The sequence below is a fragment of the Mytilus edulis genome, chromosome 2, assembly GCF_963676685.1.
Source record: "Mytilus edulis chromosome 2, xbMytEdul2.2, whole genome shotgun sequence".
In the NCBI taxonomy this organism is placed as follows: domain Eukaryota; kingdom Metazoa; phylum Mollusca; class Bivalvia; order Mytilida; family Mytilidae; genus Mytilus; species Mytilus edulis.
The window spans coordinates 100,121,473-100,148,524 of NC_092345.1; the positions used below are offsets into that span (position 1 = coordinate 100,121,473).

Below are 27,052 nucleotides of genomic sequence, written 5' to 3' on the forward strand. Positions count from 1 at the left end.
AATAAAACATGTCAAGCGGCAAAATTTATCACCAGAGATTACAAGTCAAGAGAGGATGGATAAGTCTCCAAAATGCTTGCCAAACTGGAACTTCAACAAGATCGCCAGACAAGGACGAACAAGGAGTTGAAGCCAATTTTTTTTTTATTTATGTAAAAGGTAGTTGAGGGGCTGATTTACGCTATTGAACCTGACGAATTTCTCAAAACAAGCATGTTCAAAGAGAACCATAACTGCAGAGAAATTCAAAAAATATCACGCAACAATTATTGTGGAAAACAATGAAAAAGCAGGTAAAGAATAACTCTGACTGTGAGTTTATTGACATTCCACTAAGTAAAACCCCGTACATTATGCAAACTCATCCTTTGTAAGACAGTGATCGCGCCGAATCAGCTATGAAGACACTATTGTGCACGCATCAAACGTAGAGAGCTTCAAATCTGTTCTCCCGCCCCGCCAATAAATCGGCGGCGCTCTCTCAAACCGTTGTATAAAGCCAGCATCTATATCGACAATTTATTCACATGTTATACAGATACAGTCTGTTACTTTGTAAACAAAGATGGATTTCCGGTACTTCGATCTGTCTTATAACCAGTAGAAAGTGGACTAATACGGACTTATTATATTTTCTTATAAAAAAGGCAGTTGTTTGTAAAACGAAAAGACTATCAAGTATTCCCCGATTAATTATATATCTTTAATGTTTTAACAAAGTTTTAGTTTTACTTCACATAATCAATAAAGTTATAAAAATAGATTTATGAGTATCTTAGCTACATTGGTTGGTACACTTCGATCTTTTTGGTAATAAGAAAGATCATAGGTATTTACGCTGGTTCCCGGTTGATTATATTACTACACATGATAATACAAGCAGATTTTAGTTTGTATGTAAAATAGTAAATACGAAACCAAGCGCCGTAGGCGGAGAAATGTAATGGGGAAGAAAAATATACGAAACCAAGCGCGAAAGGCAGATAAATGTAATGGAAGTTCAGGTCAGCAGTATTGGAACAAGACGCTGAAAGCGTCATTTTCCAAAAATGAGAAATTCGTGCACAGAGGACTAAGTTTATGATATATACATGCATTGGTTCAAGAATTGGATAAACATTATTTTTCAACACTCACTCGTTTCATATGACTTTAAATATGTATACTCAAAGATTTTTAATTACGTATGCTCAAAGATTTGTCATTCATATTTTTTTCAAAACTTAACCGAAAACATCTATGCAAATATTGCTCTATACTGGGTTATTTTATGGGATGGTCATAATCTTATAGTACTACTGCGAAACAAAAATCGTTCGCTTTAAGCAAAATTAGACTGTGTAGAATTTTGTTTTCCCTTATAAAACGTAATTATTTTATAGAAAAATCAACAATAATTGGAGGTTCTCCCCTAAAGAGTGTAATCGCAAACACTGGACCATGTCTGAATGCACAAGGCAAAACAATCATTAATTTATAGCAATTTGAGGTGTCAATTATAATGCAACTGCCTACGAAATATCGTTTACATTTCACTATAGGCTCAATAACGAAAACAAGCAATTTATTGTCGCTTCCATCGTAGTAAAGTCTCGTAAACGGATTCTAGTTCAAGGTAAAAAAAAAAATCATATCGGAAAAGTATCTAGTAAAATATAATGTAAACGTATTTAATTTTCTAATTATTTAGTTAAAAATACATACTTGTTTGATTTACCAGGTCGAATGGTTGTTACGGTGTCAAGTCATCTGAAAAATAGGAATTGCTCATTAACATGGTCGGTTCTATGTTCATCTCATTTATCTTAATAATGATTAACAATAATTGTGTAATTTTAATAAAATAATGACATTTTATAGTTGAAAAGTCAATACGAACACAGTCTGTTGTCTTAGTCATATGTTTTTTTTTGTAAAAGTTTTATTAATTTTGATTTGTAAAATGCTTCAAACATTGCCAGAACATAAATTTTTCAATAAATCAATCGGTAGATTATCTTAAGTGGCTGGACCAAAAGAACAAATTTTAATGTTTGATTTATTGAAATAGTTCATGTATATTTGAACGAGAACTTTTATATTGAAAATGGTATACATTCATGGCAGAATGAATTGGAACTCGAATATATGAATGAACTTAATATATAACCTGGATTGTTTTTCTTACACAGAGATTTATGTAAAATTATTTTTTCGATCGTTTATTCTCTTGAGCATCTTATTTTCTCAATGGTTAATTTAATCATGGAAGTAATATTTAAATATTCAATATTACTTCCATGATTTAATCAAACGACTTTATTTCATATTTCAAAAAGAAAAAAAATGGTCCATTAGCATCTCAGTAAGGAGAAAGGGGTCCATAGCAGACAATCAATACACCAACAAAACATCGCTACATTGTACAGGATAGAAAGAAAAATATAAATGGAAAAAAGAGCGGTATGTTTATAAAAAAAAAATGGGAAGTTTGACTGTGAAACCCTTTCAACCATTTTGAGAGAAAGAACATCACAGGCACTTGTCTATGGAATTTTTGGTTATCTGTAAACTTCAATATAACTAGGAATGACTTAGGGTCAGTTGTAAACGGAAATGTATTCATACCAATAAACCGAACACAAAATAATCAATGAAATCCAAGTGTAAATATTTGTATATATTTGTAATATTTAGCCTGTTTTTATATAACAAAAAAAAAAAAAGGAATGTAGTGCATCGTGTTAACTGCGATATAGGACCCAATAATGTTAACAGATTCTCTTGGGCAGATAAGAAGTTAAAGGAGATGTCAACTTCCCACAACAATCTTTAATATACACGAATATACTGCCAATCTGATGCTATACTGCCAATCTGATGCTTAGTATAACATAATTAATACATGCAGCAAATAAAACTACTGATTAACGAAAGGGCAATATGTGGTCCAAATGATATACATCTTTATCATATATTTATTAAAAAAAATAATGTACATCTTTCTTATGCTAATGACGAAAAACACGCATATAGATGAAAAAGATTAAGTATATTAATATATTAATAATTATGATGTACATTTCATATATATATATATTCAAGAATAATAACTACAAAACAATCTTAAACACGATACGTAATTTCCCAGCTTTAGAGAGTAAAACAGATTTATAATTTTAATTCTTAAATTAAATTAAATTCTGAAACACAGACATGGCTCTAAGCCTTGGCAGTTCAGCGAACATTATAACATGAAATACACGATGATATTGATGTAATTACATATATTTTTTTATCAAATGATAATTTGGTTAAACTGCACCAGACATGGTTATTTCATAGCTCTTTAACAAATTTCGAAAAAAATAATAAAGGACAAATTAATATTCCCTTGAAAAAATATATCTTCCCATGGGAAGAATTAGTGTCCCTTTGGGAAGAATAAATGTTCCCAAGGGGAAAATGTGTTCCCATGGGAAGAAAAAGAAGTTCCCTTGGGAACAAAAATTCCCATGGGAAGAAAGTTTCTACTTATGTTCCCATGGACTTTAAATTCTCATGAGAAAAGTACTTTTTCCGATGGGAACTTTAAAATTTCCCATGAGAATTTAAAATATTCCCATGGGAAATGTACTTTTAATCAGCTGTGGTGACAATAGTGACATGTTAAGACATACGGGGAATTTTTTTTTTTTTTAATATCTATCACTTGGCCAATCAATATTTGTCAGATTTGCCAATTCTGGAATGGCAAATTTGTCCCGCACAGTGTTGCTACATTGTACCGTAAAGAAAGAAAAACATAAATGGAAAAAAGGAGTATATTTATGATAAACATGAATTGGCTAGTTGGACTGTGGAACCATTTCAACCATCTTTAGAGCAGGAACATCACAGGCACTTGCCTCTGGAAAAAAATATCTGTTTACTTCAATATAACTTAAGTGTATTGTAATGTAAAAGTATATAGTTGAATAAATTAGAGACAAGCGACTGTGGATAGACTTGATTGGACCCAATGAGACTTGATAACCAAACAACACAATAAAACAATACAAAATATCTCCAATCTCTAGGTCTATAGTATACTAAATAAGAGTCAAAAGGAGGGCTAAGCAGCAGTCTTGTTAGCGGACACCATCTAGATTCAGTTAGTTTTGAGGGGGTTGGTAGGGAGAGCTGGGCTAGCAAATTTGATGAGGTCAAAATACTTTTTTTAAACATTAAAGCGGACAGATTATTTACGTTCATTCCGCCTGAGTCCGCCTTGGCCACAATATTTATTTTCTGATCATTCCCAAATTGACTTCAAATCTGCCCCTCTTCGGCACCCCTCAGCATCAACTGTTCAACCCATTATGATACAGATTACGTTTAATCATTACAAATTGGGTCCTCGAAGATCCTCGAAAGAGAAGTTTCATTATCCAAAATGATAAGCGAGCCTTTTTTTTTTAGATTTCATATACGAAGTTATATTTGTCCCTCAAAACAACAACTAACAATACTTCTTTCCGGATTTTCTGTTTATAATGGAATCCTTAGTAAATGATTACACAAATGTATATCGGGCCAGAATATTTATTTTTCATGTGTGATATGACAAGATGGTTCGTTTTCATCTAAATGGGGGCCAGAATATTAATTTATAAAATCTGCCAGACCCTACTCAGAATCAAATGAGTGTCCCTTTTTTGCTGATTTTGTTAAAGTACAAAAATGTAAAGATTAATACTAACTTAACATTTTAAAAGTGGTAACATTTTGACGAATTATACATCATTATGTAAAAACAGTAATGTCGCCAACATCGAATGTTAAGCTGGGGTCACACATTCACGATTTTTACTGCCGTCCTTGACAGGACCATTCCCGATTAAAATTTGTCAAAAGTCTGATCAAGATACTGTGAATCGTTGATGGAAATTGAAACTTTAATTAAAATTTGGGATAATAATCACGACAACAATCAGATATTGTTCAGGAAGCGTCGATATTCAAGCGTTTCCAAGCGAATTTGTACCGACAACCCCGTTCCCAATCCGCTTCTAATCCGATTTATATCTTTCGCATGGTAAAATTCGACCGAGTCTGTCACGACTGCGTCCTGATTCTACCGAATGTAATCCGACAGATATCAGACGGTGACCAGACAGTGCACCGACGCTGACGGAAGTTAACTGTTGGCATACTCGGAATGATCAGGTACTGTCGGAACGTAATCCTATCAAGGTCCGCTCTATCTCATTGCAAACGGCAATTTGAGGTGTCAATTATAATGCAACTGCCTACGAAATATCGTTTACATTTCACTATAGGCTCAATAACGAAAACAAGCAATTTATTGTCGCTTCCATCGTAGTAAAGTCTCGTAAACGGATTCTAGTTCAAGGTAAAAAAAAAAATCATATCGGAAAAGTATCTAGTAAAATATAATGTAAACGTATTTAATTTTCTAATTATTTAGTTAAAAATACATACTTGTTTGATTTACCAGGTCGAATGGTTGTTACGGTGTCAAGTCATCTGAAAAATAGGAATTGCTCATTAACATGGTCGGTTCTATGTTCATCTCATTTATCTTAATAATGATTAACAATAATTGTGTAATTTTAATAAAATAATGACATTTTATAGTTGAAAAGTCAATACGAACACAGTCTGTTGTCTTAGTCATATGTTTTTTTTTGTAAAAGTTTTATTAATTTTGATTTGTAAAATGCTTCAAACATTGCCAGAACATAAATTTTTCAATAAATCAATCGGTAGATTATCTTAAGTGGCTGGACCAAAAGAACAAATTTTAATGTTTGATTTATTGAAATAGTTCATGTATATTTGAACGAGAACTTTTATATTGAAAATGGTATACATTCATGGCAGAATGAATTGGAACTCGAATATATGAATGAACTTAATATATAACCTGGATTGTTTTTCTTACACAGAGATTTATGTAAAATTATTTTTTCGATCGTTTATTCTCTTGAGCATCTTATTTTCTCAATGGTTAATTTAATCATGGAAGTAATATTTAAATATTCAATATTACTTCCATGATTTAATCAAACGACTTTATTTCATATTTCAAAAAGAAAAAAAATGGTCCATTAGCATCTCAGTAAGGAGAAAGGGGTCCATAGCAGACAATCAATACACCAACAAAACATCGCTACATTGTACAGGATAGAAAGAAAAATATAAATGGAAAAAAGAGCGGTATGTTTATAAAAAAAAATGGGAAGTTTGACTGTGAAACCCTTTCAACCATTTTGAGAGAAAGAACATCACAGGCACTTGTCTATGGAATTTTTGGTTATCTGTAAACTTCAATATAACTAGGAATGACTTAGGGTCAGTTGTAAACGGAAATGTATTCATACCAATAAACCGAACACAAAATAATCAATGAAATCCAAGTGTAAATATTTGTATATATTTGTAATATTTAGCCTGTTTTTATATAACAAAAAAAAAAAAAAGGAATGTAGTGCATCGTGTTAACTGCGATATAGGACCCAATAATGTTAACAGATTCTCTTGGGCAGATAAGAAGTTAAAGGAGATGTCAACTTCCCACAACAATCTTAAATATACACGAATATACTGCCAATCTGATGCTATACTGCCAATCTGATGCTTAGTATAACATAATTAATACATGCAGCAAATAAAACTACTGATTAACGAAAGGGCAATATGTGGTCCAAATGATATACATCTTTATCATATATTTATTAAAAAAAATAATGTACATCTTTCTTATGCTAATGACGAAAAACACGCATATAGATGAAAAAGATTAAGTATATTAATATATTAATAATTATGATGTACATTTCATATATATATATATTCAAGAATAATAACTACAAAACAATCTTAAACACGATACGTAATTTCCCAGCTTTAGAGAGTAAAACAGATTTATAATTTTAATTCTTAAATTAAATTAAATTCTGAAACACAGACATGGCTCTAAGCCTTGGCAGTTCAGCGAACATTATAACATGAAATACACGATGATATTGATGTAATTACATATATTTTTTTATCAAATGATAATTTGGTTAAACTGCACCAGACATGGTTATTTCATAGCTCTTTAACAAATTTCGAAAAAAATAATAAAGGACAAATTAATATTCCCTTGAAAAAATATATCTTCCCATGGGAAGAATTAGTGTCCCTTTGGGAAGAATAAATGTTCCCAAGGGGAAAATGTGTTCCCATGGGAAGAAAAAGAAGTTCCCTTGGGAACAAAAATTCCCATGGGAAGAAAGTTTCTACTTATGTTCCCATGGACTTTAAATTCTCATGAGAAAAGTACTTTTTCCGATGGGAACTTTAAAATTTCCCATGAGAATTTAAAATATTCCCATGGGAAATGTACTTTTAATCAGCTGTGGTGACAATAGTGACATGTTAAGACATACGGGGAATTTTTTTTTTTTTTAATATCTATCACTTGGCCAATCAATATTTGTCAGATTTGCCAATTCTGGAATGGCAAATTTGTCCCGCACAGTGTTGCTACATTGTACCGTAAAGAAAGAAAAACATAAATGGAAAAAAGGAGTATATTTATGATAAACATGAATTGGCTAGTTGGACTGTGGAACCATTTCAACCATCTTTAGAGCAGGAACATCACAGGCACTTGCCTCTGGAAAAAAATATCTGTTTACTTCAATATAACTTAAGTGTATTGTAATGTAAAAGTATATAGTTGAATAAATTAGAGACAAGCGACTGTGGATAGACTTGATTGGACCCAATGAGACTTGATAACCAAACAACACAATAAAACAATACAAAATATCTCCAATCTCTAGGTCTATAGTATACTAAATAAGAGTCAAAAGGAGGGCTAAGCAGCAGTCTTGTTAGCGGACACCATCTAGATTCAGTTAGTTTTGAGGGGGTTGGTAGGGAGAGCTGGGCTAGCAAATTTGATGAGGTCAAAATACTTTTTTTAAACATTAAAGCGGACAGATTATTTACGTTCATTCCGCCTGAGTCCGCCTTGGCCACAATATTTATTTTCTGATCATTCCCAAATTGACTTCAAATCTGCCCCTCTTCGGCACCCCTCAGCATCAACTGTTCAACCCATTATGATACAGATTACGTTTAATCATTACAAATTGGGTCCTCGAAGATCCTCGAAAGAGAAGTTTCATTATCCAAAATGATAAGCGAGCCTTTTTTTTTTAGATTTCATATACGAAGTTATATTTGTCCCTCAAAACAACAACTAACAATACTTCTTTCCGGATTTTCTGTTTATAATGGAATCCTTAGTAAATGATTACACAAATGTATATCGGGCCAGAATATTTATTTTTCATGTGTGATATGACAAGATGGTTCGTTTTCATCTAAATGGGGGCCAGAATATTAATTTATAAAATCTGCCAGACCCTACTCAGAATCAAATGAGTGTCCCTTTTTTGCTGATTTTGTTAAAGTACAAAAATGTAAAGATTAATACTAACTTAACATTTTAAAAGTGGTAACATTTTGACGAATTATACATCATTATGTAAAAACAGTAATGTCGCCAACATCGAATGTTAAGCTGGGGTCACACATTCACGATTTTTACTGCCGTCCTTGACAGGACCATTCCCGATTAAAATTTGTCAAAAGTCTGATCAAGATACTGTGAATCGTTGATGGAAATTGAAACTTTAATTAAAATTTGGGATAATAATCACGACAACAATCAGATATTGTTCAGGAAGCGTCGATATTCAAGCGTTTCCAAGCGAATTTGTACCGACAACCCCGTTCCCAATCCGCTTCTAATCCGATTTATATCTTTCGCATGGTAAAATTCGACCGAGTCTGTCACGACTGCGTCCTGATTCTACCGAATGTAATCCGACAGATATCAGACGGTGACCAGACAGTGCACCGACGCTGACGGAAGTTAACTGTTGGCATACTCGGAATGATCAGGTACTGTCGGAACGTAATCCTATCAAGGTCCGCTCTATCTCATTGCAAACGGCTTTATCTGGTCTCAGTCGTATTGTATTCTGCAATTGTCGGGACTCTGACGTGGGTATCATTGACGAATTTCGTATTAATAACGGGACTGTTCCGGAACGGTTTCGGCAAAAACGGTTCGCAATCGACAAGATCTGGATGCAATCTGGACTCAATCGACAGAAAAACAGCAATGAAAAATTTCTTAAGATCATTCCCCTTCCACAGGACACCGTCCAGAATACACAGAACATTGTTAGGACTTTGATCCGATACAACAGAATCTGTCACGACATAGGCACGATTGATATCCGACTAGACCAAAATCGGTTGATATTCCCCGAATGTTACGGGACGCACCTTACTGTCGGGGTGCTTCGCCGAACTATTCTGACCCTTCCCGACCCGTAGGAATCTGTTTCGAACTTAAACGACTGCGTTCAGACAATGATAGGGCATTCAAGATAATTGAGGATAGTAATCCGACTTTTTTTTCACTTTTCGTGTCGTATCGCTATCTGATCTCAAACGGGAGCAATAATCGGCAATGTTTGAACCCCGCATTAACTAATTACAAATCAATACACAGGAGTGGTAACATTAGTCCAGAACATATGTTCAGAATATTTATAATTTTATATGTGATAAGATCAGATTATTTATTTCTACAATTTGCCAGCCTTCCACCTCAGCATCAAACGGTTGTCCGCTAAAGCTAGGTTCACACTGCCGATCAGACCAACTCGATCAAACTCGATCAAGACAAATTAAGCGATCGGGAGACTGGTCTGTCTTAATCGACAAAAATGTTCGGGGTGGTCTACCTTGATCGTCATCGATCTGACTTTCTACCCGAGAGTTTTTGACATGTCAAAAACATTCGAGTAAGGATCGAGAAGCCAGTCACTCGAGAAGAGATCGAGAATTCGACGAGTAGCGGTCGAATTGATCGGGAAAGGATCGTGTAGAGATTGGATTTGGTCGGAATACAAGTAGTTTACCGATCAGTACTCGATCATTTCGATCTTTGCTCGACTCATATCCGATCATTTCCCGATCAACGACAACCTGTACGATATGTGGTCAAGATTAACTCGACCAATGTCCGATCTCTTCATGATCACTGCGACTTCTATATGTTTTTCATTCCAGACCAACTCGACCAATACCCGACCTCTATGCGACAATATTCGACCACTCTTCGATCTCTACTCGGCCATACTAGAGTATACATGACCGTTACACGATTCTCTTAAAATGTGTGCAGCTCTGATTAACTCTCATAACTTTGCTTCTGCCAAAAATATTTTTTCACTATTTATTTTTAACTGTACACAAATTCCTCCATGTACAGTACGCGTCTGTACTTTTGCAAGGAGGTGTAACACAAATAGAAGTCTACATAACACAAGATAAACCAGGTGCTCCGCAGGGCGCAGCTTTATACGACCGCAGAGGTCGAACCCTGAACAGTTGGGGCAAGTATGGACAAAACATTCAAGCGTGATACAGCTCTGAATTTGGATTGTGATCAAATTTTTGACATTACATGGGTTTTTTTTTTTTACACAAAACAAATGTCAAGATTTTACAAATCAATTAAAGATTTCTTCTTCAAACTTATTTAAATCTAAAATTAAATAGTTGACACAGCATAGGTTTCTGACACAGAATGAATGTGGTCTAATGAACTTAAAAGTTTTTTTTTGCCTTTGAGCAATTCACTATGCTGTTGAATATTAATCCTTTCAAAAAAATGTTTGAAGAAATTTTCTTTTTATTTATGAAATCTGAAATGAGAAAAATTTAACCCCCCCCCCCCCCCTTTTTTTCACATCCCCGTTTCCCTTTTTCCAAAACTGATATCAATTCAAATTTCTAAAGGAGTTTGCAACAATAACTACTCTTTTAAATACATCATAAAATATTAAAATGTAAAATAAAGTGCTTGTTGTCACTGAATGGTAAAGATTGGTTGGTAGTAAAAGTGAATATACATTGTTTATTGTATAAAACAATAAAAAAAACTTCATCAGCAACATTTTATATTGGCAAATTTCCAATGAAGTTATTTACATAAAGTTATTGGCAAATAAAAATAGAAAATGACATCATAGTCCTGTCTGGCAAATTTCCAACATACATTATCTAAAAACATTTTAGATAAGATAAGGAAAAAAAGCTTCATCAGCAACAATTTATATTGGCAAATTTCCAATGAAGTTATTTACATAAAGTTATTTTCAAATAAAAATAGAAAATGACATCATAGTCATGTCTGGCAAATTTCCAACATATATTATCAACTACTATTCTATACAAAGAAAGATAACTCCAATTGAAAATTAATTGCTATTGCACAATATTGTGCAATTAGATATTTCTTGCTATTGTGCAATACTGTGCAATTGAAAATTTCTTGCTATTGCACAATACTTGATATGGAATCCTGATTTGGACCAACTTGAAAACTGGGCCCATAATCAAAAATCAAAGTACATATTTAGATAAAGCATATCAAATAAGCCCAAGAATTTAATTTTTGTTAAAATCAAACTTAGTTTAATTTTGGACCCTTTGGACCTTAATGTAGACCAATTTGAAAACTGGACCAAAAATTAAGAATCTACATACACAGTTAGATTTGGCATATCAAAGAACCCATTTATTCAATTTTTGATGAAATCAAACAAAGTTTAATTTTGGACCCCCATTTGGACCAACTTGAAAACTAGGCCAATAATTAAAAATCTAAGTACATTTTTAAATTCAGCATATCAAAGAACCCCAAGGATTCAATTTTTGTTAAAATCAAACTAAGTTTAATTTTGGACCCTTTAGACCTTAATATAGACCAATTTGAAAACGGGAACAAAAATTAAGAATCTACATACACAGTTAGATTCGGCATATAAAAGAAACCCAATTATTCAATTTTTGATGAAATCACACAAAGTTCAATTTTGGACCCTTTGGGCCCCTTATTCCTAAACTGTTGGGACCAAAACTCCCAAAATCAAACCCAACCTTCCTTTAGTGATCATAAACCTTGTGTTTAAATTTCATAGATTTCTATTTACTTATACTAAAGTTATGGTGCAAAAACCAAAAATAATGCTTACTTGGGCCCCTTTTTGGCCCCTAATTCATAAACTGTTGTGACCTCAACTCCAAAAATCAATCCCAACCTTCCTTTTGTGGTCATAAACCTTGTGCTAAAATTTCATTGATTTCTATTCACTTATACTAAAGTTATTGTGCGAAAACCAAGAATAATGCTTATTTGGGCCCTTTTTTGGCCCTTAATTCCTAAACTGTTGGAGCCAAAACTCCCAAAATCAATCCCAACCTTCCTTTTGTGGTCATAAACCTTGTGTCAAAATTTCATAGATTTCTATTCACTTAAACTAAAGTTATAGTGCGAAAACCAAGAAAATGCTTATTTGGGCCCTTTTTGGCCCCTAATTCATAAAATGTTGGGACCAAAACTCCCAAAATCAATCCCAACCTTTCTTTTGTGGTCATAAACCTTGTGTTAAAATTTCAATGATTTCTATTCACTTTTACTAAAGTTAGAGTGCGAAAACTAAAAGTATTCGGACGACGACGACGACGACGACGACGACGCAGACGACGACGACGACGCAGACGACGACGCCAACGTGATAGCAATATACGACCAAAAAATTAAAATTTTTGCGGTCGTATAAAAACTAAAAACTTAGCAACACGAAACCCAATAAAACCTGGGATGATCGCAGGTGTTTCGGAAGGAAAGTAGATTCTGCATTTTGGACCCAGAGGATTTTTTAAATATTAAAGTAATTGTGCATTTAAATTCATTATTTTTAAAACATATCTGATGACTGAAAGAGGGACGAACGATACCAGAAGGACAGTCAAACTCATAAATCGAAAATAAACTGAAAACGCCATGGCTAAAAATGAAAAAAGACAAATAGACAAACAATAGTACACACGACACAATATAGAAAACTAACGAATAAGCAACACGAACCCCATAAAAAAACTAGGGGTGATCTCAGATGCTCCGGAAGGGTAAGCAGATCCTGCTCAACATGTGGCACCCGTCGTGTTGCTTATGTGATAACAAATCCGGTAAATAGTCTTATTCGGTAGGTCACATTCATGAAAGGGAAAAGGATTTTAGTTACGACGTAAGGAACATATCCGATATCATTTGTGAAACGGTTATTCCATAACGGTCAATCAACTCGTGATGGTGTCCGTAAAATTTACGAAAGGATGATTTCAACTTCACCATTTGGAACTCTTGGTTTAATAGCTTCCTTGTGAGCAGCAACCCTCTATCAAGAAAATCATGATACGAAATGCAAGCACGGAATATCGTATCAATGTAGCCTTCAAAGTTAGTTTTTGAAAACATCAATATTATATTTTAGCTGTTTAATGGGCTATTTTTGTTTGACTGTTCGTATTTTCCGTATGTCCAGAAATTTTTGTAGTATAAAAATAAGAAGATGTGGTATAGTTGCCAAATGAGACTCTCCATAGGACACCAACTGACACAGAAATTAACAAATATATATCACCGTACGGTGGAATGTTAACAAAAACTTTTTTTCCATACGTTTTTTGATACAATTTTAAAAAAAAAAATGAGACGAAAGACAAATGATTTTTTATTTGAATTCGTGATAGATATCTGTAAACAGTTTCAGAAAAGGTATCCTCAAGGGGATTGAAATTTTAGATCTATTTTTGGCCAAATTTTGGGAAAATATGTGACATCTGTTCCCACTTTGTGCAATATTATTAGTAAAAAAGGCAGGTTGTTGCCATGGATACACCAAAAAAGAAATATCTTGAACCATTCAACTACTGGGTATCAGATCTATGGAAAATACCGATTACATGTACAGACATACGTATATGACACAAAAGTAGGCTTAATTTGCAAGAAAGCAAGGAAAAGGGGATGGTAATATTTATGCATATTGCTATATAACATCAGTACTTATCTAGTGAAAAATCTCATTTTGAAGGAAAATGAGCAGTAACTCCCATTACAAATCAACGTCCTACTTTACTTTCAGGAAGTTTTTATTACCATTGAGGTCCTCTTTTTTCCTCCTGCAAGTCTCTCATTACTTTTTATTTTGCCATTTGATTAGAGACTTTCCGATTAAATTTTCCTTGGAGTTTTTTCTTGGAGTTCAGTATTTTTGTGATTACTATTTATACTGCCCACACAGTGGTCGCCTTTTTAGCCACTGCATTATATGATTTTTCGGCAACCTTTTCTGTCTACCTTTTTGTTTGTTTTCTACGCTCTCTTCAACATGTTCAAGCTCTGTCACAGCTATCTAAGCTGTCTATCTAAGCTCTTACCACCTTGCCAAACAATCCAACTGCTTTATTTCCATGTAGATATTTTAAATATATAATTTTAATCAGACCTTCTGTTAACTACCGAATCTAACCAAACAAATGGGGAACGTGTCCATTGGATCAACACAGATAATATCCCAGCTTGCATATAACGTTATAAAGAGTCATTACTCAAGAACGGTAAAGTGACACTACCCAAATTCGCACTTGATCTGTGTTTTATGGTATTGCGTTTCATTTGGTTATGGCAAAATAAAATTAGAGAACGGAAACTTATTATTAGGACGTACGTATATGTACTTACGGACGGGCAAGGGTCATTTAATGCCTCCTCCGCTGCAGCGGGTTATCTTTAAAAAAATCAGATGTTTTTATACTGAAATTGTACATACCCGACCAATGCCCAACTATCCCTACGACTCCCATACGATCAGGTCGATCTGGTCTGGCAGTGATCAGGCTGAGATCGAGTATAGTTGATTGGTCCAGCTAGTCGTGTAAAGATTGTGTAGAGATCGTCAATTGGTCAGAATTATCGAATATGTATTCAATTATTGGTCGGGTTTGAGTCGTGATGGAGTCGTGAATGGTCGGGTTACGGTCGTGCACAGTCGGACAGCAGTCGGGTAGAAGTCGTAAACAGGCCCGATCATGAATTTGGTCACGCTTGGTCGTGAAAATTTGGACAATCGGGATCATTGAATTGATCTGATCGGCAGTGTGAACCTAGCGTTACATACAGTGAATCTGATTTTGTTAAAAAAAAACGATAAACAAATCAATACATGGTAAAATCCGTATCGCATCCTGTATCGATCACCGCTCGACCAATATCAGCCCTCGACACAATATAAAGGCTTTTTTTTTTATCTCGTTCGCTGCGCTTATTCGACTAAAAGCTTCATATTGTGACTCGCAGCTAATATTTTACAATATCAACATGCAGACAACCTGATAATCGGTACGTACAATTCCTTCTGATTTTATTAAAGCAACTTTTTGGGGGGTTCGTGTTGCTTAGTCGATTTGAATTTAAAGAAATTAAGAAATACAAACTTATCAAAGTTTTTCCTTTTTTGACTCAAGTATGTTACTAGTATTTATACCAAAATTGCGTGAGCATGCAAGAATACGAGGAAAGATCATTAAAGATGGTAAGCTGGTTTGATACTTTCGTAAAATGTATATGAATTCCTACTCCTAAAGGATTTTCTTGGCTAAAGCTTAATGTCAAAGTTAGGTATACTTGTAGAAGTTAACGCATTTTTTTACCAGTATCGATTTTTTTTTCTTTTGAGTATAAACGATGATTTCTCTTCAAAATAATCCCGTATTCATAATAATAATATTGGCCAATATTGCATTAACCAGATGCTCCGCAAGGCACAGCTTTATACGACCGCAGAGGTTGAACCCTGAACGGTTTGGGCAAGTATGGACACAACATTCAAGCTGGATTCAGCTCTAAATTTGGATTGTGATTAAATAGTTGACACAGCATAGGTTTCGGATACAGAATGAATGTGGTCTAATGAACTTAAAATATTTTGTTTGCCTTTGAGCAATTCACTATGCTGTTGAATATTAATTCTCTCAAAAAAATGTTTGAAGAAATTTTCTTTTTATTTATGAAATCTGAAATGAGAAAAATGTAACCTCCCCCCCCCCCCCCCCCATTTTTCTTTCACATCCCCCTTTCCCTTTTTCCAAAACTGATCTCAATTCAAATTTCTAAACAATAACTACTCATTTAAATACATCATAAAATATTAAAATGTAACAAAAGGTGCTTGTTATCACTGAATTGGTAAAGATTGTTTTAATTTATCAGTTGGTAGTAAAAGTGAATATACATTGTTTATTGTATAAAACAATGATTTAAGTTGATTCAACTACTATTCTGGACAAAGAAAGATAACTCCAATCAATTGAAAATTTCTTGCTTTTGCACAATATTGTGCAATTAGATATTTCTTGCTATTGTGCAATACTGTGCAATTAAAAATATTTGCTACTGCACAATACTGTGCAATTGAAGATTTCTTGCTATTGCACAATACTGTGCAATTGAAAATTTCTTGCTATTGCACAATACTGTGCAATTGAAGATTTCTTGCTATTGCTGAATACTGTGCAATTGAAAATTTCTTGCTATTGCACAATACTTAATATAATAATTTTGGATCCTGTTTTGAACCAACTTAAAAACTGGGCCCATAATCAAAAATCTAAGTACATGTTTAGATTCAGCATATCAAAAGAGCCCAAGAATTCAATTTTTGTTAAAATCAAACTTAGTTTAATTTTGGACCCTTTGGACTTTAATGTAGACCAATTTGAAAACGGGACTAAAAATTAAAGAAACTACATACACAGTTAGATTTGGCATATCAAAGAACCCCAATTATTCAATTTTTGATGAAATCAAACAAAGTTTAATTCTGGACCCCGATTTGGACCAACTTGAAAACTGGGCCAATAATAAAAAATCTAAGTACATTTTTAGATTCAGCATATCAAAGAACCCCAAGGATTCAATTTTTGTTAAAATCAAACTAAGTTTAATTTTGGACCCTTTAGACCTTAATATAGACCAATTTGAAAACGGGAACAAAAATTAAGAATCTACATACACAGTTAGATTCGGCATATAAAAGAAACCCAATTATTCAATTTTTGATGAAATCAAATAAAGTTCAATGTTGGACCCTTTGGGCCCCTTATTCCTAAACTGTTGGGACCAAAACTCCCAAAATCAAACCCAACCTTCCTTTAGTGATCATAAACCTTGTGTTTAAATTTCATAGATTTCTATTTACTTATACTAAAGTTATGGTGCGAAAACTAAGAATAATGCTTACTTGGGCCCCTTTTTGGCCCTTAATTCCTAAACTGTTCAGCCCTCAACTCCCAAAATCAATCCCAACCTTCCTTTTGTGGTCATAAACCTTGTGTTTAAATTTCATTGATTTCGATTTACTTATACTAAAGTTATTGTGAGAAAACCAAGAATAATGCTTATTTGGGCCCTTTTTGGCCCCTAATTCCTAAACTGTTTGAACTAAAACTCCCAAAATCAATCCCAACCTTCCTTTTGTGGTCATAAACCTTGTGTCAAAATTTCATAGATTTCTATTTACTTAAACTAAAGTTATAGTGGGAAAACCAAGAAATTGCTTATTTGGGCCCTTTTTGGCCCCTATTTCCTAAAATGTTTGGACCAAAACTCCCAAAATCAATCCCAACCTTCCTTTTGTGGTCCTAAACGTTGTGTTAAAATTTCATAGATTTCTATATAAGGTCAAGGATCAGTAAATGAACTAGTCCATAGATTTTTTTAAAATTTAGAACTCGATTAGATATTGAAAATATACATCAGAAAATGTAAAAAAAAGTATATGTCACCGACTTCGTTTTCGAGAAAAAATCATTTTTAAAATGGTCCGAGAGGGTACTTAATTACATTGAATATATAGGGGAAATCTGTATTTTTCTTCTACAATTTTCGGTTTCCGGTATAAATCACGTAAACCGCTCCATAGAATTTTTTTTTAAATTAACATTTTCTTCCTCTTTGTCTTACGAATTAGATGATGTTAAAAAAAAATATGGTCACCGACTTCGTTTTCCCTGTAGAAGCGACGCAAACTCAACATGTTGGCCAAAAAACCATCAAAATTCGTGACGTCGTTATTTTTATTACATAACGTCAAGTTATCATGCTAATTATTTCCAACGTTCTTCGTGTTGATTATGCACGATTATTATGTGTTTCGTATTGATAGATTCTTTTTATCTGGATAATTATCATTAATTTTTATTTTGTATTTCCAATATTCTTTATTCTTTATATTTAGGCACCCAATTATGCTCTTTTTCTTTTTTCTTTTTTTTTGCCTTTTATTCTGCAATTTTTGCCCATTATTCTGTATTCCGTTAACCCCAATCAGACCCTCTTTTATGGAACATTTTAAAAGGAAATTATACGTTATAAAAATATGATACATGTTTGTTCATTATCAATACACATGTCTAAAACAATTACTAATTCAAACAAAAATACATTGTAAGTACATGAACGCAAAAATAGTAAAAACATAAAAATAGAAATCATCAGGTTTACCGTTTACAAGTTGACGCAATAAAAGATGTAATTAAAGCTATAATTTGTAATGCCCCCGCAACTGAAAGTTTGGGGGGGGGGGGGGGTGACCCCTGTCCCTCTGCCCGCCGTCCTTCCCCTATTATAGTTAATCCGCATAACATCTACAGTTTGAATCCTAGAACGTTTTCACTTTGTTGTCTGTTTGTACATATATTGAAGGTGTGCATGTGGTCAGGGTTGTGATCTTTATTAATATTTGCTCTAATGGGAGATTGTTGAATTTTGTCACTTTTTTGGGTAACCAATTTGTAAATCTCTTAGACTATCGTGTAGATCATCTAGATGCATTTTTTCTACGTTCCGAGATATGATTTGGCAAATTTTTGAAAACAACAGTTACTTTAGCAGCGGAACATGTAATAGCTCGTTTGTTTGGTACTATATCACGACAGATTGAGTTCTGTCCATATACTACTGCTTAACATCGCATAAACAAACATTATATCAACGATTCTACAAATTATTGAAAGAGTGTAGTGCGGTTATTTATACATCTACAAGTTAACAATTAAAACACGCAGTCAAACAGACATCTTTGTAAATATTTTTTTTTTGTTCTGCATAAAATTTATTGTATACAAGTCTACAAAAACGTTTTAAAAAGTTTAGTAAATAGTTATTTTTCCATAAGTGTACATGTGTATGCTCGAAGTATATAAAGAATCAGTACATGATGCACAACATGCGACAAAAAAGGGGGTAGTAATAACAGGAAACTAAATTAAACTAATTTAAGGCTTTGTCCGATGTAAACTTCAATAAAACTGGAAGTTATACAAGGGGAACAGGAAAATAAGAATATATTGCATCACTTACGACAACCTTTGAATTGACCAGTGACTTTTTTATTTATTACTGACCAGCCACACCGAGATAATCCAACGAGTTTTTAAGGGTTCATATGAAGTGTTTATACGTGTATCTATTAAAAAGATTGGTGTTCTATTTTTAACATCGAAACTTTCAACAAAATTGCGGACGTGAAAGAAAACACCATTACAAACAAAACACGTCAGAATACAAAATGTAGCGATGGATTAATGATCGTGAAACATCATTTTTGTTTATTTTTCATTTGTTATAGTCTAAAAACTGTTGTATGAATATTAAATTATTGTTCCAACCGTAAAGAAGATTAAAAGTTTAGTATCAATGTCCCAAACTTGCACCCCCTTCTGCTTATTTCCTGCTACACGATGTCTTTTCCCAGTGAATATAGGGTTTTTGTATGGACAGTTTTGACATACTGCATATAGAATACAGGGGCGGATCCAAGATTTTGCAAACGGGGCGAAGTTTTTTAAATTTTGGGACTTTTTTTTTGGGCTAAAAACATAAAATAAGTGTAAAATGCACTTTTTAAACGGTTCTACACGTGGGGTATGTATATTTTATAGTTGCTGTTAAGTGTAAGAGTTTGACATTTTTGATGTTGTCTTCTCCCCATAAATTGTCTATCATAAAATTATAGTATGGGTCAAAAGCTATGAACTGATATATTTGATGTAGGACTTGTCAGTAAAAAATAGACATGGAAAATTCTCGCTTGTACATATGTTAAGTTAGCATAAACTCACAGATTTCTTGTTGTAAACAAGAAACACGCCGCGCTACTCGATGAATTTTACAATACGAGCGACACGAGTTAAAAAAGACAAACAAGCAATTTTTATACAAATGTTTGGTTGATATGTTTTACCCAACACAATTGAAAATTAACCAAAGGCTACGAATGAGTCTGAAATGACAACGAATTTATGAATGACGGTCGACAAATGGAGACATAAGGGACGACATCAAAAGTTCAATGAAGGATAAAAAAAAACTTAATTCACATAGTTATTTCACTGACCCCCACCCCCCCTCTTAACTTAATTTGGGAAAAATTGATTGACCCATATGGATATATGTAAAAATCAATGTCGGATAACCAAATCTTGCAGCCGTTCAACCCCCCACCCCCAAACTATTTGAATTAAGTTTTTTTTTTTTTTTTATCTTACATTGATCTTTTGATGTCGTCCCTAAAGGTCACACCAGCAGGCAGGTTGCAGTCTGATCTTGATAAAAGTATTCAATATATCAGTTCATGCAAATCCCAGTCCCCCAAAAAAATACGCCCGTTTTTTATTCATCATGTTCATTTAATGCTATATTATTCTGTTGGAAATTTTCGTTTCTATCAGCCAAAAAGTGGACAAGATTATTGTTTTCAATCTAAATACGGTCAGACTCTCAAATCTCAGACTGCCTCCTCAAACAAATGGCTCGTACCTTGCACTTTAAATCTATCCAGAGCTTATACTGACTGGGGATAATTATTCAGCTATATTATTTTAAGATAGGCTCGCGCGTTTGGGGTTAAACATAATTTCGTAGGTAAATAATATTAATGTGGAACTTTTTTTCATGAGATTATAATAGAGTATAACTTTCTTTATGGTTGAATTGTGAAATAGAAGTCAATACGTTCTTGCTCACTCCTTTGTCGCTTTGAAGGTTTCATGATTTTTCATGCTCAGAATTGCAAATGTGTTCCTGTAATTTGAATTTCAAATGACTGAGTGACGTTTTTTTCGACAAACTGGTCAACTCAACCATACCGAATCACACTACTGTGATGTGATTGCCATATAAGTGAGAGGTTAAGCGCTATAAAATCAGGTTCAATCCATCATTTTCTACATTTGAAAATGCCTGTACCAAGTCAGGAATATGACAGTTGTTGTCCATTCGTTTGATGTGTTTTATCATTTGATATTGCCATTTGATTAGGGACTTTCCGTTTTGAATTTTCCTCGGAGTTCAGTATTTTGTAATTTTACTTTTGAAATAATCAGTAAATACTGGCGAAAAAAAATCTTTATATGAAAAGAATTGTCTCATAAAAATTAAATTCACGGGAAATGGCAAAGTTCACGAAGTCTAGTCTTATAAATCTTTTTACAAAAAAAAAAGTCCAAGCAAAAAGGGGGGCGTACGCCCTCATGCCCCCTCTGGATCCGCCACTACACGCAGTTACTGACAGCTTGTTCAAAGGCAATAACAACTAATAAAAAAATCAAGCATCTAAGACTAAATTCTTACCAAGATTTCTGTAAATCAGTGTTGATTGAGACCACTGGAAAGAAATGCACCACTATTATTGTGTTTAACAGATTGTCAACCAGATTGATTTCTTTTTTTATTCATTTGAATTTTAAAAGTGTAAGAGAAATTGATTTCTTGTCCAAAAATACCGTGTGTTGCACTTCCTGTTTTTAAAACATGCTAAATGTTTATAATTACATGATTGTGTAAATTTACATTCAAACATAAGATGAATTGCATTTATTTCAAACGTGCCAGAAAACATGCACATATTCGAATAAGCTGACAATAATTCAAGTGAAACAGGGATGGGGATATACAAAGTACTGTAAAAGAAAAGTTATAGAATCTATACTAATAAACGAGAAGACCTAATTTTGTGTGTCGCTTCTCTTTTTTCTACAATGAATTAATCATCATGCCTCTGTGTTCTATATAGGTATAGTCGCATTTGTCATCTTTTCTTATGATTATTCAGTTTGGGTTATTTTGGGAGGAAAACGAAAATAAAGGTGTCAGACCACCAATTAAAAATCCCTATCTGTTCAACCGAATCTTACAATTTTCACAGCTATCTAAATATTTTACCTTAAGTTCACCTTCAAGGAAGTCAGGTATATCCTGAATTGTACATGTATCACCTTTCTACATGTCAATTTTCAACCAATGTTTAAAGTCTTATATGAAATTTCTGATCTTGAAAACACAGATACTACCAAAATAACTCCCTGTTTTCTGGAAATCTTAATTTAGTGTACTATGTAGCGCATTAATCCTGAATTTTTAACGCAAACTCATAGACAAGTGAATTTTGACTCAAAATGGTCTAAATATATTTCCCTTTCACCAGAAGTTTCATTTCTGCATATTAGTTGGTTAGTTTAAGTAAACAATGACATCAACAGTACTATTTTGTGTCAGAGTTCAATATACTGTCGAGACCGCACTGTCATCACAATTATGTAGAAATAGTGGTGAGCAACAGTGATCAAGTTTTCACACTTGTTTTAACTGGTCGGCAGATATCCAAACTCAAACACCTGATTTTCGTTTTGAAGATCGTCTTCATGACTGTTTTCATATTCATTTTCAAAATCCTGTAGCATTTCTTCAATTTTAGCAAACAAGTTCATTCTCCTAGAAGATACATACTTTCCGTCAGATTTACCGTTGTCCCATTGAAAAGTCGCCGGTTGAAATTTTAACATTGCAAAATATGGTCAAAGGGACGTAATTCGTACAAAACGTCGCAATATTTCGCGGAATCCGCTAGACGGCGTTCATTTACTGTCACTTGTTACAGTGCGAAAACTAAAAGTATTCGGACGACGACGACGACGCAAGACGACGACGACGACGCCAACGTGATACCAATATACGACCAAAATTTTTTTTAAATTTTGCGGTCGTATAAAAACCAAAAGCTCCCAAGAGCCGCAATCGCTCACCTTGAAAAATATGAAATGTTGTCTGGTTTGTAGATCTTATTGAGCGGAATATTTTTTGCCTTTTACTGTTTCTGTCTATCTTTCATGCTAGTCACTTTTTTCAAGAATACTTTTACCCAGACCATTATATGTTACCGTGAATATGTACAATCACATATTTTATTTAAATGTCTCAAAAGTCATGAGTTTTGTAAAATCACTGATAAGAAATCCTTCATTTTCACAAGGGATTATATAAAATTCCTGAAATAATTTTGATATTTTTCACAATTTCATTAATTAATTTCAGCGGATTTGTAAATTAACAAATCTTTTTGCCTAAATCTTTTTAAAACTGAGGGGAAACACATACAAAGGATACAAAAAGAAATCCTATTCGGGTATTCAAAACGAGGATTAACCTACTTTTTATTCTATAACATGAAATCAAAGAGACATAAACCAAAAAAAAATCAATTGCACGTGGTTGCTATCTATCTATTTATTCTATGTTAATGTTTATATCGGGCTATGTGAATGTTAGCAGTTTTCGGAGGTCATCTCGATACTTAATTATATAGCGTCTAGACTAAATTAAACACGAACTGCATATACATTTTATCGATTTCACGCATTATTAATTGGTATTTTTTTCAGACTTATAATAATTTTGACATATTACGTTTTAGTATGTCTTATTCAAATATGAGAATTCGAGTCAAAACGCTGGACATGAATAGACATCTAATGCCGATTTAAAACATCTCGTGCATTTTCAAAATATTCCTCTGACGTTTAACTGTTATAAAAATGTTGATCTTAAGGAACATAAGTTGATATTAACAGAAATAAATATAAGAGGACTTTGGGCGACAGGTGTAACTGTTCGCTATAGCCCATTGGGCACACGTGTTTAGATAAGCTAAAAAGTACACAACAAACACCATTTTATCATTTGAACGCATCACTTGAAATAATCATTAATTATAACAAATATTTGTATGATGTGTGCAGGATACATATGTATTATATTTATATAAAAATTAATCATTCATTATATTTTTGTATCTTATACGTACTGAATTTATTTCTAGAATTGATACTTTGAAAGTAAGTACAATATATCTAGAATTGATACTTTTGTTTAGGGGCCAGCTGAAGCACGCCTCCGGGTGTAGGAGCTTCGCGCTGCATTGAAGACCCATTGGTGGTCTTCGGCTGTAGTCTGCTCTTTGGTCGGGTTGTTGTCTCTTACATTCCCCATTTCCATTCTCAATTTTATTAGTAAGGACGATACACATAGAATTGATACTTATTGAGAGTGATACTATACCTAGAATTAATACTTAGTAAGGACGATATATCTAGAATTGATACTTATTAAGGGTGATATATCTAGAATTGATACTTAGTATGGACGATATATCTAGAATTGATACTTATTTTAAGGGTGATATACCTAAATTTGATACTTTTTAAGGGTGATATACCTAGATTTGATACTTATTAAGGGTGATATACTTAGAATTGATACTTATTAAGGGTGATATATCTAGAATTGATACTTATTAAGGGTGATATATCTAGATTTGATACTTATTAAGGGTGATATATCTAGAATTAAAATTTAAAATGGACGATATATCTAGAATTGATACTTATAAAGGGTAATATAGCTAGAATTGATACTTAATAAGGGTGATAAACCTAGAATTAATACTTATTAAGGGTGATATATACCTAGATTTGATACTTATAAAGGGTGATATACCTACAATTAATACTTAATATGGACGATATATCTAGAATTGATACTTTGTAAGGACGATGAACCTAGAATTGATTCTTATTGATGGTGATACTATACCTAGAATTAATACTTAGCATGGACGATATATCTAGAATTGATACTTATTAAGGGTGATATACCTAGATTTGATATGTATTAAGGGTGATATACCTAGAATTAATACTTATTAAGGGTGATATACATTCTCAATTTTATTAGTAAGGACGATAAACATAGAATTGATACTTATTGAGGGTGATACTATACCTAGAATTGATACTTATCAAGGGTGATATACCTAGATTTGATACTTATTAAGGGTGATATACCTAGATTTGATACTTATTAAGGATGATATATCTAGAATTGATACTTATAAAGGGTGATATATCTAGAATTGATACTTAGTATGGACGATATATCTAGAATTGATACTTATTTTAAGGGTGATATACCTAGAATTGATACTTATTAAGGGTGATATACCTAGAATTAATACTTATTAAGGGTGATATATACCTAGATTTGATACTTATAAAGGGTGATATACCTAGAATTAATACTTAATATGGACGATATATCTAGAATTGATACTAATTAAGGGTGATATATCTAGAATTGATACTTTGTAAGGGTGATAATTTATACCTAGAATTGATATGTATTAAGGGTGATATACCTATAATTAATACTTAGTATGGACGATATATCTAGAATTGATACTTATTAAGGGTGATATATCTAGAATAGATACTTTGTAAGGACGATGAACCTTGAATTGATACTTATTTAGGGTGATATACCTAGAATTGATACTTATAATTTAAAGGTTATATACCTAGAATTGATACTTATTAAGGACGATATACCTAGAATTGATACCTATTAAGGATGATAAACCTAGAATTGATACTTATTAAGGGTGATATACCTAAAATTGATACTTATTATGGATGATAAACCTAGAATTGATACTTATTTAGGGTGATATATCTAGAACTGATACTTATTAAGGGTGATATACCTAGAATTGATACTTATTAAGGGTGGTATACCTAGAATTGATACTTATTAAGGGTGATATACCTAAAATTGATACTTATTAAGGGTGATATACCTAGAATTGATACTTATCAAGGGTGATATACCTAGAATTGATACTTATTAAGGGTGATATATCTAGAATTGATACTTAGTATGGACGATATATCTAGAATTGATACTTAGTATGGACGATATATCTAGAATTGATACTTATTTTAAGGGTGATATACCTAGATTTGATACTTTTTAAGGGTGATATACCTAGATTTGATACTTATTAAGGGTGATATACCTAGAATTGATACTTATTAAGGGTGATATATCTAGAATTGATACTTATTAAGGGTGATATATCTAGAATTAAAATTCAAAATGGACGATATATCTAGAATTGATACTTATCAAGGGTAATATAGCTAGAATTGATACTTAATAAGGGTGATATACCTAGAATTAATACTTATTAAGGGTGATATATACCTAGAATTAATACTTTATATGGACGATATATCTAGAATTGATACTCTGTAAGGACGATGAACCTAGAATTGATTCTTATTGATGGTGATACTATACCTAGAATTAATACTTAGGCTTAAATTAAAATATTGTTTGTTTGCCCTTTACCGACCGACCCTATCAATTCGTTCCGCCTGAAAATCTTTTATTTGTATTTACCAGCAAGATTTTATTTTATTTAATTTTTTCGTTCCTACCAAAAATCTTATATTTGTATTTCCCGCTCAAAACTTGTTTACCGGAATCCTCGGGTTTTATCTTTACGTATAAGGTCCAGTCCGTTTGGTATCACCTGAGCGTTTGACATGAACACTTGCATTTGAAGTTTCAAAGCATTTGTTTGAAATCGATGTTGAACGCTTTCTGAAATCATGAAATGAATTACGTTACTCTGTACCTTTAAACTTAAAGAGCAGGGTTCATTTACAAAAAAGTTCGTTTGATACAAAAGTATTAACGTGTGTACAAACTAATTTGTAAAGGGACGTTGTATTCTATGTGGGGATGGCCTTTTGTGATCCGCATATCAGAATGATTATGTTAACGATGCCGCTAAATTATTTATATCTGACATGAACCAAAAGTGACAAAACCCTGTAAAGTGGAGAATATCTGGCAGTAAAATCGTCAATTTTTCCATACAGATCATTTATAAATGTGATGCAAAAT

At 33.0% G+C, this 27,052-nt stretch overlaps 1 protein-coding gene across 7 annotated transcripts in view; it reads right to left on the minus strand.

Moving 5' to 3' along the window:
* The window catches only part of LOC139513673 (glycoprotein-N-acetylgalactosamine 3-beta-galactosyltransferase 1-like), a 51,251-nt gene that overhangs the window by 13,212 nt on the left and 10,987 nt on the right, over nt 1-27,052 (minus strand). For 3 of the 7 annotated variants that reach the window (XM_071302374.1, XM_071302371.1, XM_071302372.1), the window contains exon 2: nt 5,464-5,508. In XM_071302374.1, the coding sequence (XP_071158475.1) occupies nt 5,464 (1 nt within the window). In that variant the 5' untranslated portion in view covers nt 5,465-5,508. Of the gene's footprint in view, nt 1-1,704; nt 1,750-5,463; nt 5,509-21,601; nt 21,676-27,052 lie in introns of those variants that run through there. The other 4 variants (XM_071302369.1, XM_071302367.1, XM_071302373.1 and 1 more) reach the window with 3 other exon arrangements.